This window comes from Ranitomeya variabilis, chromosome 4 (assembly GCF_051348905.1).
Source record: "Ranitomeya variabilis isolate aRanVar5 chromosome 4, aRanVar5.hap1, whole genome shotgun sequence".
In the NCBI taxonomy this organism is placed as follows: domain Eukaryota; kingdom Metazoa; phylum Chordata; class Amphibia; order Anura; family Dendrobatidae; genus Ranitomeya; species Ranitomeya variabilis.
Window position 1 is genome coordinate 553,253,801 of NC_135235.1, and position 20,376 is coordinate 553,274,176.

At 47.4% G+C, this 20,376-nt stretch overlaps 1 protein-coding gene across 3 annotated transcripts; it reads left to right on the forward strand.

The window, feature by feature from the left end:
* The first annotated feature begins 12,966 nt into the window (after positions 1-12,966).
* On the forward strand, positions 12,967-19,227 carry LOC143765720 (uncharacterized). 3 transcript variants are annotated; one of them, XM_077252686.1, is made up of 3 exons: positions 12,967-15,117; positions 17,471-17,519; positions 18,258-19,227. In XM_077252686.1, exons 1-2 carry the CDS (start codon positions 14,392-14,394, stop codon positions 17,477-17,479), a joined length of 735 nt encoding a protein of 244 aa, XP_077108801.1. In that variant the 5' UTR covers positions 12,967-14,391; the 3' UTR covers positions 17,480-17,519; positions 18,258-19,227. The 3 variants fall into 3 exon arrangements, 2 of the variants coding, with proteins under 2 accessions (XP_077108801.1, XP_077108802.1); XM_077252687.1 differs by having other exon boundaries at positions 18,718-19,227; XR_013213450.1 differs by lacking the exon at positions 12,967-15,117 and having other exon boundaries at positions 16,218-17,519; positions 18,718-19,227.
* Positions 19,228-20,376: the final 1,149 nt, after the last annotated feature.

A 20,376-nucleotide genomic window follows, 5' to 3' on the forward strand; every position in this document is an offset into this window, starting at 1 on the left:
GCCTGAAGCTTATCCGTTGGTACAGGAACCAGCACCCACACCTTTTGACCCACGTGGTAGGTCCGCTCCCGGGCGTTCTGGTCGTACCAGTGCTTCTGATCAGCCTGAGCCTGCGTCATGTTGTCATGCACCAACTGCGTCAAGGTCTGCATCTTGTCACGGAAGCGCATGACATACTCCACTATGGACACTTCAGAAGGGTTCGGCTCCTCTTCCCAGGATTCTCTTACCAACCCAAGGGGTCCCCGGACTCGCCTGCCGTACAGGAGCTCAAAGGGGGAGATCCCCGTCGAGGCCTGCGGAACCTCTCTGTAAGCGAATAGCATGTGTGGGAGGTACCGCTCCCAGTCGCGCCCTTGTGTCTCAACCAGCATGCGTAGCATCTGCTTGAGGGTACCATTGAAACGTTCACACAAGCCATTGGTCTGTGGGTGATACGCACTCGATACCAGGTGCTTCACCTGCATTTTCTTACAGAGAGCCTCCATTAGGTGAGACATAAATTGGGTCCCTCGATCAGTAAGCATTTCCCTGGGAAATCCTACCCGTGAAAAGATGGCCAACAGGGCATCCGCCACCTTATCTGCCCTAGTTGACGACAGAGCTACTGCCTCTGGGCACCGGGTAGCGTAGTCTACCGCAGTAAGAATAAATCGCTTTCCAGAGCTGCTGGAGACGGCCAGCGGGCCCACAATGTCCACCGCAATCCTCTGGAAAGGCTCCTCTATCACTGGCAAAGGGATCAGGGGAGCCTTAAGAGCAGGCCCCGCCTTCCCCACTCTTTGACAGGTGACACAGGAGCGGCAGTAGTTTGACACATCTGTCCCCATCTTAGGCCAATAGAAGTGTTGAGACAGCCGGGCCTTAGTTTTGCTGATACCCAAGTGTCCAGCTAGCGGGATCTCATGGGCAATCCGCAACAACTCACCCCGGAATTGCTGTGGGACGACCAGCTGTCTTTCCCTCAACCACTCCTTTTGTGATTCTCCGGGTACTGTCTCCCGGTACAACCTTCCTCCTTCCCAGAACACCTTCTCCTTATCAGTTTCAGAGAATGACGTCCCGGCGAGTTGTCTCAAACTCTCTAGGCTCGCATCTGTGTGCAGAGCGGCCTGAAACTCCTGGCTAGGGGAAGCCAGAAGTGACGTTAGGGTCCCTTCCCCACGGGAGCCCTCTGGGACCTGTTCTGGGTCCACCTCTGGTTCAATCATACTGATGACTGAGGAGGGTCCGGGAGGCAGACAGTTATCTGCGTTCCGGGCACTCTGACTGCGGGTGACAGCAGCTACGTAGGCTGTCTCCCCGGGGATTTCTACAGACCCAACAGCCGACGCTGCTATGGGCTCTACCTCCCCATCCACCCCCATTACCTCAGGAGCATTGCTACTTATGGGCCAGTTACCTTCCTCGGTGGCACTGGTCAATTGCCTGGCATCACCTTCCTCACGGTTCCCATGTATTTCCCCATTTCCGGTAGCACCGACACTTGCCCCTGCTAGGGGTTCCTCAGCCGTCTCACTCCGCAGAGCGACGTGGCTGAGCACTCCTGTACCTACGGACACATCAACTTTCATAGAAACAGCGTTATCAGGTACAGTTGGCACAGGTACAACATTTTCACCATCAATCCTAGGGAAAAAATGGTTAACAGATGCATCATTACAAGATAAAGCATGGTCAGGTAACACATGCGATTTCCCATCATCATCATCATCAGGGTTAACGTTACCCTTATTAGCAGATTGGGGAGGGGTGTCAGGGACGTAGTATGCAAACAACCTCCCCAAATCAGTCCCCAACAAAACATCAGTGGGCAAATTATCAGACAGCCCCACTTCTTTCACCCCGCTCCTGGCACCCCAATCAATAAAAACCCGGGCCATCGGTAAGGGACAGCTGATGCCCCCAATCCCAGTGACAGTTAGGGTTTTCCCCGGAATGATTTCTTCAGGGGCCGCCAGTTCGGGTCGGATGAGGGTTCGTTCAGCCCCGGTGTCCTTGAGGCCGGTAGCAACACGACCTCCCACAGTGACGGGTTGTACGTTGTCACACACCCTCCCAACCACACCACCCACCAAAAGAACAGCTGCATTAGGCCCTGGGGCCTGGGATGAGGGGTTCTTCTGCTTGGCTGGACATTGGTGACTGAGGTGTCCAGTCTGCCTGCAGTGGTAACACTGGCGAAGTTCGGTGGTAGGTCTGGTGCTGTTGGCCACGGGGACAGGACCTCTGGTGTGTTGGCTGGCAGGGGTACTGGCGTTGGATGCAGGCTTACCCCCTCTCCAGCTGGAGGTGACTGGCTTCCGCACTTCCGATCTACGGTTGGCCTCATAGGCATCGGCAATCTGCGCTGCTTTCGTCACGTCTTTGGGTTCTCTGTCCATCACGAACTGTCGCACCTCAGTTGGGCAAAGACGGAAGAACTGGTCTTTGATCATCAGGTCTCGCAGCTGTGCAAAGGTGGTCACTGACAGTCCTTGGGTCCACTGGTCAAAGTGGGTCCCCAGTCCATGCACCACATCACTGTAACTGTCGTGTGGGCCACGTTGGAGGGTCCGAAACTTTTTACGGTACACCTCGGGTGTAAGCTGGTACTTGGCTATCAGAGCCTGCTTGATGGCCTCATAGTCACCATCTTGTTCTTGAGGGAGTGCAGCAAACGCTTCCAGAGCTTTTCCTCTCAGCCCTGGTGTCAGATACCGTGCCCATTCTTGTGTAGGCAGCTGGTACTGCCTGCAGGCTTTCTCAAAGGCCCACAGAAAAGTGTCCAAGTCCCCATCCTTTTCCATAACCGGAAAGTGGTCGGGCCGGGGCTTTGGTGTCTGAGCGCTGCTGGGCTCACGGCTCTGAGGCGACCGCTGCATTTGCAGTTGGGCCATCTGCAGCTGGTACTCCCGCTGCGCTTGGGCCTCTCGCTCGGCTCGCTGGGCCTCTCGCTCTGCTCGGGCCTCTCGCTCGGCTCGCTGGGCCTCTCGCTCTGCTCGGGCCTCTCGCTCGGCTCGCTCTTGGTATTGCTGGATCAGCTGCAGACGTCTCTCTAGGTCATCTGCGGGGCATTGTTGCAGAGCCAGCTGCAGGAGGAGGTCTGCGCCCCCTTGGTTGCCAGTAGGGCCCGTATTCTGTGGTTGGACCTCTGCGGCAGCACCATGTTCGCTTGCGCCGGCTTCTGCGGCCTCTGGGCTCTGTGAGTGGTCTAGAGCGGCTTCCCATTGCATCAGGGCTGCGACCAGTTCGCTTTTGCTTTTGCTTGCATAGTCAATGTGCTGTGACTTGCATAAGGCAACAAGGGTGTCTCTGGTCTGCTGTTCATAAAAGGCTTCTCCTAGCCCAACCATGGTTGCCAAATAAAAGAGAGAATAGAAAAACAAAGAGAAAGGGAGGGGATAATTACCAGTACACAATTGTCTCACAACTAATAAACACTGAGTTCGTTCTCCAAACTTATTTGCGCAGAGTTCTCGCAAGAACTTTCTGCAAGTTTTTAGTGAGAGGAATGATTGCTCAAACCAAATCACTAATGCTCTAATATCCCACCGCCTTGCCACCAATATGTCACGATTCACACCGTGACTGTCACCAATTGTCAAGATCCCTTAGCCGCTGCCCACAATATGTCACGGATTGGGGTGACTTTAGACCAGCAGACGGCTATCACATGTGCAGGGGGGCTTATCCTAGTTATCCCTCCACTGCCACAATGTGATGAAAAAAAACACACACGAGGCTATTGACCTCTTAGTTTACAGCAGGGGCTTATTTTAGGTATCCCACTGCTCTTCAGTATACCATGAACTGCAGGGATTTGTGTCTATCCCGCTTACAGTTCCACTTAACACTTGCAGCTCTCTGGCGCCCCCCTTACTCTCAGGTCAGATTAGGTACTGCACCTGGGGTAATTAGTCGCCAGAAAGGCTGCCTGCTATGTACTGGCTATTGGGCGCACTGCAGCAACGCGATAACTACTCCCACTCAGGCAGGAACAATAATTATCAAGCCGCAGTCGCTACAGTGACCCCCCCAAAAAGCCGGCACACGGTAAGCTGCCACCAGCTCCGATCAAACAGGTCCGGAGCTAACCCCCAAAATAGTAGCGTAATTCCCTTCAGAGACAGGGTACGGTTTAGGGCAGGAAGAACGAACTAGTATTAAATATTATACTCCATAAATGATTTTTAGGCAGTGTTTATAAAATATTTTACAAAGATGTTACAAATGAGACAATTGCAAATATGTACAAGGTAATTATGAAAATAAAAGGATTAAAGGAAGAAAAGGTAACACTCACATATTCTCAGATCATTGCATTGCAGGCTAGGCTAGGAGAGCTTTCCATCTATCCCAGTGCATTGGCACTCGCAGTCTGGTCGCTTCAGGTAAAAACTCACAACTCCCCCCCTGGAAGCCTGCCAGCAACTTTATAACCTACAGCCTGTGACCTCACAGAAAGGGCTGGCTTTTCCAGATCCTCCTACCTTTCAGTCTGAGTACTTTGAATACAAATTGGTCTAATGCTTATAACTCCGTTCCAGTACATATCAGAATCATATCACACCCAGCATTCAGCTTGTATTAACATGAGCTTTCTTATGAGATCAAATATGTCCTATTATTTACAGAGCAATCCCTACTTCTTCCCCCGATGGAGTTAGACGACTGTGTTTAGAGTGATGGGTAGATGCTTCGATGGAGATCAAGAATATGTATTTATCATTCTACTATCCTAAATAGTTTGTCTAATATCTCACAATAACAGAACAAAGGACCGCATGGTTCTAGAAGTTTCTCTAACAGTTCCTGCTAGTACAAATTTCCCTTGCAGCTATGCCAGTCGTAAATACCTTTCGTCAATAAAACTCCCCCACAAGGCAAGCTCTTCTACACAGACAGATCGAAACACAGGGAAGGAAAGAGAAAAAGAGAGAGGGGGGTTTTAGCCCCCGCATGCTAGCAAGAAACTAACTTATGATATTTCATACCATATCGTGACAGTGGCCTACACAAATGTAAAGTGGTGTCACTGGTGTGTTTGGTGAACTTTATTATTTATTTATTTTTTGGGGGCTGAACTGACAACAGAGAGAGCTGCAGTCACACGGAGACCGTGCAGACAGCCGTAAACGGCGCTGCAAGGCCCAAAAACCCTCCTCTACGTTATCCTATGTAGTGTTTTTCCACAAGTTAGCTGGAGACGGGTGGAAAGACACTAATAGGAATTTTTTGAAAAAATGTGCAGAAGCCTGCACTACTTAAAACAAAAGGAAAATTGTTTTTACGGTATGACGCAGTGAAGAACCCTGAGCTGGACACAACCAGGCTATGGCTGCTCACAGACTACAGGGCGAGCTGCAGTCACACGGAGACCGTGCAGACAGCCGTAAACGGCGCTGCAAGGCCCAAAAACCCTCCTCTACGTTATCCTATGTAGTGTTTTTCCACAAATTAGCTGGAGACGGGTGGAAAGACACTAATAGGAATTTTTTGAAAAAATGTGCAGCAGCCTGCACTACTTAAAACAAAAGGAAAATTGTTTTTACGGTATGACGCAGTGAAGAACCCTGAGCTGGAGACAACCAGGCTATGGCTGCTCACAGACTACAGGGCGAGCTGCAGTCACACGGAGACCGTGCAGACAGCCGTAAACGGCGCTGCAAGGCCCAAAAACCCTCCTCTACGTTATCCAATGTAGTGTTTTTCCACAAGTTAGCTGGAGACGGGTGGAAAGACACTAATAGGAATTTTTTGAACAAATGTGCAGCAGCCTGCACTACTTAAAGCAAAAGGAAAATTGTTTTTACGGTATGACGCTGTGAAGAACCCTGAGCTGGAGACAACCAGGCTATGGCTGCTCACAGACTACAGGGCGAGCTGCAGTCACACGGAGACCGTGCAGACAGCCGTAAACGGTGCTGCAAGGCCCAAAAACCCTCCTCTACGTTATCCTATGTAGTGTTTTTCCACAAGTTAGCTGGAGACGGGTGGAAAGACACTAATAGGAATTTTTTGAAAAAATGTGCAGCAGCCTGCACTACTTAAAACAAAAGGAAAATTGATTTTACGGTATGACGCAGTGAAGAACCCTGAGCTGGAGACAACCAGGCTATGGCTGCTCACAGACTACAGGGCGAGCTGCAGTCACACGGAGACCGTGCAGACAGCCGTAAACGGCGCTGCAAGGCCCAAAAACCCTCCTCTACGTTATCCTATGTAGTGTTTTTCCACAAGTTAGCTGGAGACGGGTGGAAAGACACTAATAGGATTTTTTAAAAAAAATGAGCAGCAGACTACACTACTTGAAAAAAAAAAAAAAAGAACAGTATGAGGCAATGAACCACCCTCCCTGAACTGAATACAACCAGCTATGGATGGCCTATGGCTGCACTCAGACTAGAGAGTGGGCTGCACTCACACACACACACACACACACACACCTTGCAGATCGCTGTGAAAACAGCGCTACAAGGCAAAAGCAAGGTGATTAGTAGGTGAACACAGCGGTTGTTAAATTAGCCTTTGAAAAGCACAAAGAAGCAAATCGCTATCTCTAAACTGGCCCTCAGTCAGCAAACAGCGTCCTGTCACTAACTGAATTCACAGCAGAGTGAGCGCAAAATGGCGCCAGAGACTTTTAAACTGCATCATGACATCATTTCAGCAGCCAATCACAGCCTTGCCAGTAGTTTCAGGCCCTCCATGCTGAACAGGATGTGCCCACACTTGGAATCATTCTCATTGGCTGATTTCGTACAAATTTGTGCAGTTTGAATCCTGGGAACTTCCGATTCCGGTATCCGATACGCGGCAAGTATCGGATCTCGGTATCGGAATTCCGATACCGCTAAGTATCGGCCGATACCCGATACTTGCGGTATCGGAATGCTCAACACTAGTGATGATCGTTAGGTATAATTGATTACTCATACACCTGACTTTAATTCTACAACATCCCTTATTTTATGCTAGTGTAATGAGAAGAATTGGTGCTATTTTGAAGGCAAAGGGCGGTCACACTAGATATTGACTTGATTTAGATTTCTCTGTTATTTACTTTGCATTTTGCTGATTGATGAAAATAAACTCTTTTCACTTCTATATCTTAAAACATTCGTACTTTGCAGCATTTTTTCCTTACTTGCTTAAAACTTTTACATGGTATTGTATATACTGTAGATAGAGATTTGTGTGTTAGGGCTAATTATACAAACTTTGGATCACTGTGAGACAATATTATTATTATTTATTATTATAGCGCTATTTATTCCATAGTGCTTTACATATGAGGAGGGGTATACATAATAAAGACAAGTACAATCTTAATCAATACAAGTGACGACTGGTACATGAGGAGAGAGGACCCTGCCCGCGAGGGCTCACAATCTACAAGGGATGGGTGAGAATACAGTAGGTGAGGGCAGAGCTGGTCATGCAGTGGTTTGGTGGATCGGTGGTTACTGCAGGCTGTTGGCTTGTCGGAAGAGGTGGGTCTTCTGGTTCTTTTTGAAGGTTTCGATGGTAGGCGAGAGTCTGTTGTGTTGTGGTAGAGAGTTCCAGAGCATGGGGGATGCGCGGGAGAAATCTTGTATGCGATTGTGGGAAAAGATAAGAGGAGAGTAGAGAAGGAGATCTTGTGAGGATCGGAGGTTGCATGCAGGAAAGTACCGGGAGACGAGGTCACAGATGTATGGAGGAGACAGGTTGTGGATAGCTTTGTATCCCATGGTTAGGGTTTTGAACTGCAGTCTTTGGGTAATGGGAGCCAGTGCAGAGATTGACAGAGGGGAGAGGCCGGGGAATAGTGGGGGGGACAGGTGGATTAGTCGGGCAGCAGAGTTTAGAATAGATTTGAGAGGTGCAAGAGTGTTAGAGGGGAGGCCACAGAGCAGGAGGTTGCAGTAGTCAAGGCGGAAGATGATGAGGGAATGGACTAGGGTTTTTGCAGATTCTTGGTTGAGGAATGTACGGATCTGGAAAATATTTTTGAGTTGGAGACTGCAGGAAGTGGAAAGGGCTTGGATATGTGGTTTGAAGGAGAGATCAGTGTCAAGGATTACCCCAAGCAATATAAAACCCGGCACTCAACTTCAATATGGCTGCTGTAAGGTTTATTGTGTAGTATCAACAATAAAACGTTTCGGTCCTGTGGACCTTCCTCAGTTACTACATTGTGAGAACAATAAAGAAATAAACATAATCATTCAACAAAAGTGAAAAAAACTAAACAAAAAAACAGGTATATACAACTATATGTACAAGGCATGGAAATGGTCATGTATCAAGGGGAACATGTACAGTATAACGCTTGGAGACCGAGGCATACCTAATTATGAGGTGAGTAGAGAGAAGGCTTCTTTGCCAATAGAGCCCTATTGGTGTGACTATAAAGACAAAAAGAAGAAGGAGGAGAGGGGCCATCTCCATTATCCATCTAATCTCACCAACACAGAGCAACAAGCTCTACGGTCATTACAATCAGACACTAGTCTGATAATTAAACCCGCGGACAAGGGGGGAGCTATAGTTATTATGGACAAGAAAGATTACCTGAAGGAGGCATTAAGACAACTCAACAACTCCACGGTCTACCATAAACTTGAATCCAACCCCACTGATTCCATTCGCAATAGGATTTCCAATATTCTTAAGAGGTACACCGAGATGGGGGTTTTAGACATGAAAACATGTGTCTTCCTCACCATTGAACATCCGGTCACCCCGGTGTTCCACATACTCCCTAAGATACACAAAAACTTGGAACATCCCCCAGGACGCCCCATCGTGGCCGCCACAAATTCTATTTTGTCCCCCATCTCTATTTTTTTAGAGAAAGTATTGACCCCGCATATTCGCTCCACACGGTCATATCTCCTCGACACAGGGGCCTTCCTTAACATCATACGCTCAATGGGGCACATTCCATCGGATGCCATACTGGTGTCTCTAGATGTCAAAGATCTATATACTTCGATACCACACACGGAGGGCATCAACTCTGTGGAAAAACTTCTAACAATGGCAGGGACAGATCACAGACAAATTGCCCTATGTATAGATCTTCTCACAGTAGTGCTTGATTCCAACCACTTCCTGTTTCAGGATGAGTTCTTCCTACAGACACGCGGGACCGCAATGGGCTCCAATGTAGCGCCCCCGTACGCAAACTGTTACATGGCAGACTTCGAGGAAAGCCATATTTACCCCAACACACTATTCAAGGACAACGCACTGTTGTGAAAACGCTATATTGACGACATTTTTTGCGTCTGGGGAGGCTCATTGGAGTCCTTGCTACAATTCTTCGAATTTCTCAATGTTTCATGGCCCGGTATCACATTCACAATAGCCCATGACCTCTATAGGATGAACTTCCTAGACACAACCGTGATCAAGGACCCAAATGGTGTTCTGAGCACAGACTTGCATACAAAGGACACGGACCGGAACAGCCTACTCCATTACGATAGCCTGCACCCGCAGGCAGTCAAAAGGTCCATCCCTAGGTCTCAGATCCAGAGGGTAGCCCGCATCGTGTCAGATGAGAATCTGCGGGCACAACGGGTCTCTGAAATAAAAACCAAGTTCCGTACTAGGGGCTACCCAACATCCATTCTGGATGACACAGAAGGAACCCCTAGAGAAATGAGACAGAAAAAAGACCGAATCCCATCCGTGCATTCTTTTCATCCGTATGCGTACATATTGCACAGGAAAATCCGCCAGCACTGGCACCTTCTGGCTACTGCCCATCCCAACATCAGGGAGTTTAGGGAACCCTTTCTCCCCTGCTTCAGGAGGGCAAGGAACATCAGAGATACCCTCATTCGCGCAGACTTGGGAACAGGCAAACAATACCCCAAACAACGGTTCTTACAAAACCCAAAATATGGTACTTTCCCATGCCTTCACTGCGCCCAATGCAGCAATGTACTCAGGGGCAGTTGCTTTAACCATCCACACTCGGGCAAGAATTTCCCTATTAAACAGTACTACACGTGTGACTCCACACACGTCATTTACCTTATCAAGTGTCCATGCGGACTTATGTACGTGGGGGAGACCACTCAGCGAATACGAGAACGGATCTCTAAGCATAAGTCGACCATCAGATGCAGGAATACATTGTTACCCATCCCACAACACTTCATCACTATGGGACATAACATCTCCCAACTCAAATTCTTAGTAATAGAACAGGTGGAGACACCAAGGAGAGGGGGGACAAGATAGCTATCCTCAAACGCCGGGAGGCGTATTGGATCCACACTCTTGATACCCTACACCCCAAAGGTCTTAATAGAGACTATGACCTCTTGGCTTTCAATCAGTAAATCCAAAAACAATATCCACCAAAGGAAGCCCCGCTTGGGGTTACTAGAAGATTACAACTCAAGTTTTTTAGCCCTGGGCCAATAAAGAGACTGCATAATCTCTGCAATTAATACTCCTTGCTGTTTGGGAGGTGTATACCTATCTGTATATGCTGTAACTTAACACTGTACAATGTTGTTCATCACCAGATTGTTTGTATCCGCAGCTCTCTGTATTATGATGTCAAACAACATCCCCGGTTTTGATTAAGGGATTGCATTATCGCTGCAGCTGTGCTCTTCTTGCCACCTGGTTTGTGTTTGATGTGACACCTCTCCGTATAGGCTCTAATATCATACTGTACCATATTGTTCACCAGCGACTTGGATGTATTCTATATTTTATGAATATTTTATGTATATTAGGACACCCTATTAACATCTTTGTCTATTCTCCTAGAGCCGCCTTTACTGAGTCTTCGCCTCTCACCACTGAGATGGACACTCGATCACCACCTTAAGAGCACCTCTCATCGCTATAAATCTAGGATCCACCATCACCATCTATTGCGCAATGTTCTGTTTACAGCTCCACCTACAATACCGGACTTTGCTTTCTATTTGCTTTCTACTTACTGCTGGGCAACTACATTCACGCACAGTCCCGCCCATAACCACACTCCAGGCTTTTCCCATTGGGCGCCCTTTGACTGCCAGTCACGACAGTCCGATGACGCACTTCCGGTGCGTCTTTTCCGGCGCTCCACGCCACTCACATAAATGAGCGCTCACACCGGTCTACTTCACTCCGGTATAGGATTGAGACTAGCGGTGGACACCGCGTCTACACCCGGACACAGCACAGGTAACGAACGCAGCATTCATAGCGGCTCCACCATATCGGTAATTAGCCACGCCCACCGGACTCCGCCATACGGCGCACTCCGACTCACAAGGACTTTGTCCTTTATTATTTTCCAGCCTCAACGCTGTAACCAGGAGTGTTTCTGGGCATTAAGGTACTCACCATTGGGCTAGTGCAGAAGGATCACTGGACCACACCAGCCCGCAGCTCAGTAAAGCCACCACTCTCCTCCTTCTTCTTTTTGTCTTTATAGTCACACCAATAGGGCTCTATTGGCAAAGAAGCCTTCTCTCTACTCACCTCATAATTAGGTATGCCTCGGTCTCCAAGCGTTATACTGTACATGTTCCCCCTGATACATGACCATTTCCATGCCTTGTACATATAGTTGTATATACCTATGTTTTTTTGTTTAGTGTTTTTCACTTTTGTTGAATGATTATGTTTATTTCTTTATTGTTCTCACAATGTAGTAACTGAGGAAGGTCCACAGGACCGAAACGTTTTATTGTTGATACTACACAATAAACCTTACAGCAGCCATATTGAAGTTGAGTGCCGGGTTTTATATTGCTTAGTCATAGGGTGTGGGAGCCTACCCGTGCACCTACGTCAGCAGTGCTCACGTTTAAACTCACCGCAAGGATTACCCCAAGGCAGCGAGCTTGTGGGACTGGGGAGAGTGGGCAGCCATTTACTTTAATGGATAGGTCTGTTGGGGGAGTCAAGTGAGATGGGGGAAAGATGATGAATTCTGTTTTGTCCATATTAAGTTTTAGAAATCTAGCGGAGAAGAAGGATGAAATAGCAGACAGACATTGTGGGATTCTGTATTCAAAAGACATGAAATACAGAAAATCAAATGTCATTAGCAAGGTGATCAGACAACAACAGTGACGGATTTAGGTGAATCCTGACAAGTAGCGTGAGATGTGAGCTTCTTATTGGAGAAACCGGGAGCTGTGCCTGTGTTTGGTAAGAGGATTACGAAAGGGTGCCCATGCTGGGTATGGGCAAGGGCCTGCCAGAGTAGGGAGATAATGGTGAAATTACCCCTGAATCATGCAGGGTGAGCTGCCTAAAACACAAGAACACAGATACGTAAAACATGTAACAATACATGAATATACAACCAAAAGTATACTAAAACATCGAGCTGCCGTGTGTTAGAGTGAGTAACGAGGTATATAGCGTGTGTGACCACCGGACCTGTGTATACACCCCAAAGAATCAAGATGGCTGCCAAACCACATCATGCTGTGTGTAGATGTAAGCAGTCCCCCCACTCGGAGTAATTCTGTTATATACCTGGAATACACAGTGTGTCTGTATGGGCCCACGTGAGGAGCCAGTGTCAGACAAAATCCAGGAGGTATGGTCCCGCCTATGGAGAAGGACATATTGCGGCAAATGTGAGTGCATGCCCGTAGGAACTATAGAGGACCTCCTGGTAAGTCTAGGGCAGAGGGACAAATTACCTTATGCAGTATGTGAGAATGCGCTGCCAGAGGGCGAGATGCTCGCTGATGCAGAGAGCGCTGCAAGATATGAAGATGGTGCCAAATAACTAGTCTAGGCACGTTAGGTAAAGTCACAAGGAATTGCCAATAAGAACTATAGAGGAGCTATCATAGACTGAGGGACACAGTACCTTATGCAATGGACGGGTCTGGGCTGCAGAGGGGCGAGGTACTCGCTGTGGATGAGAGTGCTGCAGAGGATAAAGGGGGTGCTAATGAGATGAGCAATCCGGGTATGGGTAAGGGGAGCAGGAGTGTGGCAGAGCGCTCTCCCCCAGTCTGCGCATGCGCGGCCGACACAGTCAGGTGACGCCGATGACGCAGCGGGTCAGCTGACCCCCTGTCGGCGCCCATAAACCCGGAAGTAACGCTGGAACACCAGCGTCTCCAGGAGGACACTCTGTACGGCGCCTTTCTCTACTGCAGCATCAGGTAAAATAGCGCTCTGCCACACTCCTGCTCCCCTTACCCATACCCGGATTGCTCATCTCATTAGCACCCCCTTTATCCTCTGCAGCACTCTCATCCACAGCGAGTACCTCGCCCCTCTGCAGCCCAGACCCGTCCATTGCATAAGGTACTGTGTCCCTCAGTCTATGATAGCTCCTCTATAGTTCTTATTGGCAATTCCTTGTGACTTTACCTAACGTGCCTAGACTAGTTATTTGGCACCATCTTCATATCTTGCAGCGCTCTCTGCATCAGCGAGCATCTCGCCCTCTGGCAGCGCATTCTCACATACTGCATAAGGTAATTTGTCCCTCTGCCCTAGACTTACCAGGAGGTCCTCTATAGTTCCTACGGGCATGCACTCACATTTGCCGCAATATGTCCTTCTCCATAGGCGGGACCATACCTCCTGGATTTTGTCTGACACTGGCTCCTCACGTGGGCCCATACAGACACACTGTGTATTCCAGGTATATAACAGAATTACTCCGAGTGGGGGGACTGCTTACATCTACACACAGCATGATGTGGTTTGGCAGCCATCTTGATTCTTTGGGGTGTATACACAGGTCCGGTGGTCACACACGCTATATACCTCGTTACTCACTCTAACACACGGCAGCTCGATGTTTTAGTATACTTTTGGTTGTATATTCATGTATTGTTACATGTTTTACGTATCTGTGTTCTTGTGTTTTAGGCAGCTCACCCTGCATGATTCAGGGGTAATTTCACCATTATCTCCCTACTCTGGCAGGCCCTTGCCCATACCCAGCATGGGCACCCTTTCGTAATCCTCTTACCAAACACAGGCACAGCTCCCGGTTTCTCCAATAAGAAGCTCACATCTCACGCTACTTGTCAGGATTCACCTAAATCCGTCACTGTTGTTGTCTGATCACCTTGCTAATGACATTTGATTTTCTGTATTTCATGTCTTTTGAATACAATACATTGTATGCTCAGAGTGCATCATGAATTTTGTCTCTAAAAAATATATTTTTTTGTATGTATATATTACAGTATTCAAAAATCCTGTCTGATGAAGGTCCTATGTTTGGACCGAAAACGTTCATGTTGAACTGGATGCACTGAATAAATGATGTTTTGACTTCACTACAAAAATTCTCTTGAGTGCCAAGTATATTTTTTGATTTACTACGGGTTGGATACCTAACTTGAGCACCTCTCAGATACCCGGAGTGCCGTGTTCTACTATACTATATATTGGATCCTTTCACGAGCACCTGGGACGATGTCAAGTGAAACCTTCTCCTTCAACGCAACAGAAGTGGCAGATATCCTTTCCAAAGTGACCGCACCCAACGACTTTCTTCAAATCCCTACTAAAGAATTAAAGAACCGTGACCTGGAGCGTGAGTCCAGACGAGCGGTTAACCTAGAACTACATATCATCACAATAGCTGAGTACCTCCGAGTCCAGAGGATCCCACGGGGCCTGAGGGTCTCTCTACAACCAACTTTTTTTAGGGAAGATAAAGATTATTGCACTAAGTTCGAACACATCCTGAACAAATGTTCTGCAGATCTTATGACTCTGACTCTTTCTTACCTCCAAAAGAACCTGGAAACGGTGAACACTCAAATAAGTGCCATAGAAAACCAATTGATCAGCACCATGCCACAGGAAGAGTACCAGGAACTCAAACTGAAGAATCAAGATCTTCTAAAAACACACAGGGTGGAAGTGGAAAAGAGGAAACGATCAAAATTTTTACGGGACACCGAGGACTATCTGCAGAACCGGGTCTATCAATGGCGAGATACTCGGCATTCCTCCAGACGACACAGCTCTTTAAGCTCATCTGGCTCTGTCGACAGCAGACCTGGCACCTCAAACTCTTCCACTTTCCACTCTTCTTCTTTTTTAGGACACAGTCGTGGCCGTCAAAGGGGAAGACGAGGCGGGGGGGCCAATGCCGCCGTGGAAAACAGAAACCAGATGGCGACACGCTCGCAGGTAAGGATCTCCCTCTGGTAGTCAACATTTCCTCAAAAACCCTGGACACTCATCAACTGGCTGTACTCCAGAAAGGTCTTTCCTTCTGCCCAATGTATAAGTTCAACTCGTTTGAGCTTAATATGGACCTCCAGAGGTTTTTTCGGAACCTCAGACTGCGTGTCCATTTTTCGCAACTGCCTCCCACATTGAATCCTCCAAGGCAGGATAAGACCCTACTTGAACTTCACGATCTAGGGCTACGAAGCCAAAGTGGATACATGCCTCCACGATCGAACCCACCAGTGGAAACTTTTGTTTCCCTTGTTGAAAGAGACATCTACACGTTGACCCGCAATATGGACCGGGGGAGATTCCAGTTCCAGACTAATCTTTCACACCTGGAGAAACTCTCTTTGGAGCAACTAGCGTCTGATAAGTCTCTTGTAATCAAACCAGCTGATAAGGGCGGGGCGACAGTGGTTATGGACAGGACTGACTACATTGAGGAGATCACTAGACAGTTAAGTGACACCACGGTTTACAAGGTAATACCCCACAATCCCCTTAATCGACTGGTCCAACAAATTGCACCCGTTATAGATTTTCATTTCCAAACAGGTACGATCGACAGTAAAATGAGGGACTTTCTGATCAAAAAAGACCCTATCACCCCCATATTCTACGTCCTGCCTAAAATTCACAAAAGACTGAACAAACCACCAGGCAGGCCCATTGTCTCCTTGACTGACTCAGTCCTGTCTCCTCTATCTATGGTACTTGAAAAAATCTTAACACCTCTAGTTAAAACCACACGCTCCTTTGTGTTGGACACTAATGACTTCATACAGGTCATTAGATCCTTGGGCCCTATGTCCTCTTCCTCCTTGCTAATCACCTGGGACGTTAATAGTCTCTACACGTCAATAGTGCATGAAAAAGGTATGGCAGCCACGGACAGACTTCTGAGCGACAACAAGGTAGACTTTAAAATACGTCATCTCTGCGCTGACCTTTTAGGTTTGGTACTTAAAGAAAATTATTTTATGTGTCAGGATACCTTTTATGCCCAGCAACAAGGCACTGCAATGGGCGCGAACGTGGCACCCCCTTATGCCGTGGCGTATATGGCTGCCTTTGAAAGCGACTACGTGTACGACCATCCCCTCTTCAAAGACCATTGCAAGGTATGGCGGAGATATATCGACGATATATTCTGCGTCTGGGACGGCCCTATTGAGTCGCTCCTTGTTTTTGACCAGCATATCAATAACATCTGGCCCGAACTTAAATTCTCTATTCAACACGACACACATAGGATCAGCTTTCTGGATACCCTGGTTTACAAGGAGAGGGATGGCACCCTAGCAATTGACCTATTCACCAAGCCCACTGACCGTAATAGCCTCCTACATTTCACCAGCTGTCACCCACCCTCGGTTAAAAACTCGATTCCAAAATCGCAATTCCACAGGGTAGAGAGGATTGTCTCTGATATGGAAATTAAAAAAGTTAGACTGACTGATATGGAGCACAAGTTCCTAGAGAGGGGTTATCCCCGGGGGGTCCTGACAGAGGCCAGAAGAAATCTATCCAACACTAGACCCAAGGACAACCAAAAGAGGATTCCTTTTGTTTCCACTTTCCATCCATTCTCGGCTTTAGTACAGTCTACCATCAAAAAACACTGGAATATCCTAACAAAGAGCTATCCTGATATCCCAGAATTCACGAGACCGTTCCTCCCCTGCTTTAAACGAGCAAAAAACCTTAAAGATAGACTTGTCAAGGCTGACGTTGGGTCAAGCACAATGGTCCCCAGGCAGACTTTCCTACAAACTCAAAGACAGGGGACATTCCCCTGCTTGAATTGCCTTCAGTGTGGCAACATACAGAGGGGCTCCTCTATTTATCACCCACAAACGGGCAAGGCAATTCCCATTAAAGGATTTTATACTTGTGAATCCACGTTTGTGGTATATCTTATCAAGTGCCCATGTGGTTTAGCCTACGTGGGGGAAACCACTCAGATGGTGAGGGATAGAGTGGCTCAACATAAGTCCACGATCAGATGTAAAAAAACACATCTCCCCCTCCCACATCATTTTTCTGAACAAAACCACAGCATCGCTCAGCTCCGGTTCCAGGTTCTGGAGCAAGTCGATACCCCTAGGAGAGGTCAGAACCGTACCAAAATGCTCCAGAAAAGGGAAGCTTTCTGGATCTACACGCTGCAGACTTTAGAACCTAAGGGACTGAATAGGGACTACGACGTCTCAGCTTTCTTGTAAAATTGCTGTGTATACTGCATTGTGATTTCAATTTATGCTGTATAAGTTATATTAACTTCTTCTTTTCCTTTATATCCTCACAGAATCGTTAGCTGCACCACTATGCACTGAGCACCGACTATCCTTCACATGGTATAGTATTTCCACACCATGCCGTTTTAATATAGAGTATTAGCTTTGTCTCTATATTACAGTTGTGTGACCACCAATGGGATTGCCCCGGGGTGTTTACTTGTCTACCCCTTATACGTGCTTGTAACTCCTAGATACAGCACCTCTGCTGTCCTTTACACTTCATTACCAGTTCTCATTTTCTTCTCATTTACATACTGCAGTGTCCACTAAATCTACCCCCTTTTGCGGCTTTAACATTATAGCTGTGCGGCGCTATCAGCACACTCTATGTGACACACACAGGCATCATTTGGCCTGCAGATCTCCCCAGCGCTCTCCCCCAGTCTGCGCATGCGCGGCCGACACAGTCAGGTGACGCCGATGACGCAGCGGGTCAGCTGACCCCCTGTCGGCGCCCATAAACCCGGAAGTAACGCTGGAACACCAGCGTCTCCAGGAGGACACTCTGTACGGCGCCTTTCTCTACTGCAGCATCAGGTAAAATAGCGCTCTGCCACACTCCTGCTCCCCTTACCCATACCCGGATTGCTCATCTCATTAGCACCCCCTTTATCCTCTGCAGCACTCTCATCCACAGCGAGTACCTCGCCCCTCTGCAGCCCAGACCCGTCCATTGCATAAGGTACTGTGTCCCTCAGTCTATGATAGCTCCTCTATAGTTCTTATTGGCAATTCCTTGTGACTTTACCTAACGTGCCTAGACTAGTTATTTGGCACCATCTTCATATCTTGCAGCGCTCTCTGCATCAGCGAGCATCTCGCCCTCTGGCAGCGCATTCTCACATACTGCATAAGGTAATTTGTCCCTCTGCCCTAGACTTACCAGGAGGTCCTCTATAGTTCCTACGGGCATGCACTCACATTTGCCGCAATATGTCCTTCTCCATAGGCGGGACCATACCTCCTGGATTTTGTCTGACACTGGCTCCTCACGTGGGCCCATACAGACACACTGTGTATTCCAGGTATATAACAGAATTACTCCGAGTGGGGGGACTGCTTACATCTACACACAGCATGATGTGGTTTGGCAGCCATCTTGATTCTTTGGGGTGTATACACAGGTCCGGTGGTCACACACGCTATATACCTCGTTACTCACTCTAACACACGGCAGCTCGATGTTTTAGTATACTTTTGGTTGTATATTCATGTATTGTTACATGTTTTACGTATCTGTGTTCTTGTGTTTTAGGCAGCTCACCCTGCATGATTCAGGGGTAATTTCACCATTATCTCCCTACTCTGGCAGGCCCTTGCCCATACCCAGCATGGGCACCCTTTCGTAATCCTCTTACCAAACACAGGCACAGCTCCCGGTTTCTCCAATAAGAAGCTCACATCTCACGCTACTTGTCAGGATTCACCTAAATCCGTCACTGTTGTTGTCTGATCACCTTGCTAATGACATTTGATTTTCTGTATTTCATGTCTTTTGAATACAATACATTGTATGCTCAGAGTGCATCATGAATTTTGTCTCTAAAAAATATATTTTTTTGTATGTATATATTACAGTATTCAAAAATCCTGTCTGATGAAGGTCCTATGTTTGGACCGAAAACGTTCATGTTGAACTGGATGCACTGAATAAATGATGTTTTGACTTCACTACAAAAATTCTCTTGAGTGCCAAGTATATTTTTTGATTTACTACGGGTTGGATACCTAACTTGAGCACCTCTCAGATACCCGGAGTGCCGTGTTCTACTATACTATATTGTGGGATTCTGGTTAGTAGGGTGGTGATATCTGGTCCAGAGATGTAGATCTGTGTGTCATCGGCATAGTGATGATCCTGAAAACCATGGGACTCTGAGAGTTGTCTAAGGCCAAAGGTATAGATGGAGAAGAGCAGAGGCCCTAGGACTGAACCTTGCGGGAATCCGACAGATAGGGGGCGAGGTGAGGAGGTGGTGTATGAGTGGGAGATGCTGAATGACCGTTCTGTTAGGTATGACGAAATCCAAGATAGGGCCAAGTCAGTGATGCCAAGAGATGAGCAATAGACGAACAATAGATGTTCATTTGTAATAAGTGCAATCAACAGAAAATAGACATAGTTTCTCCCACGGCCCAGGTGGCAATGTCTCCTTAACATCTCAATAACGTCTCACCCTACTTTGTGCATCTGCTGCTTTCATCTTAATTACCGCCAGATCCTTGTGGTGACAAACGTGCATGATGCTTGTAGTTATCACCATCTAGTGGTCATTGTAAGGCACTGCCCCATAAAATGTGTAGCCTCCCTGCTTGGATATTCCTAAAGGAAAACACCATTTTTGAACTATAATCCACAAAATGCTGTCATTACAATTTATTTACAATTATTAGCAAGGCTTCATTCATACATCCATTTTTTTGTCATACAAGGAAAAACAGGATTATTTTACAATTGCACAACCAAAGACTCGGTGCCGCTGCTACATCACGGCACTATTGAAGTGAATGGGGTCAATACTTACTCTAACCACACAATGCAACCTCATTCATTTGCGCGACGGCTGTCACAATCAAAATCACCGTGTAGCCTTAGCCTTAAAAGGGTTGTCCACTACGTGGCTAACTCCTTCTTATTCCTCATGTTTAGCCCAGTTAAAATAAAGACACTTGTACTCACCTCTGTTGCCAGCACCGTTCCAACAATGTCGGCACTTGCGTTCCTGGGCCTCACGTGAGGTTGTTATGTCACGTGAGCCCTTGAACCTAATCAGCTCTGGCGTCACTGTAACCTCCTTCGGACAAATCGAACTGTAAAAAGGTCACTTGAATGCAACAGCGCAGACAATGAGGAGACAGTGGTACTTAAAGGAGTATTCCCATCTCCAAGATGCTTTCCCAATATGTAGTAGGT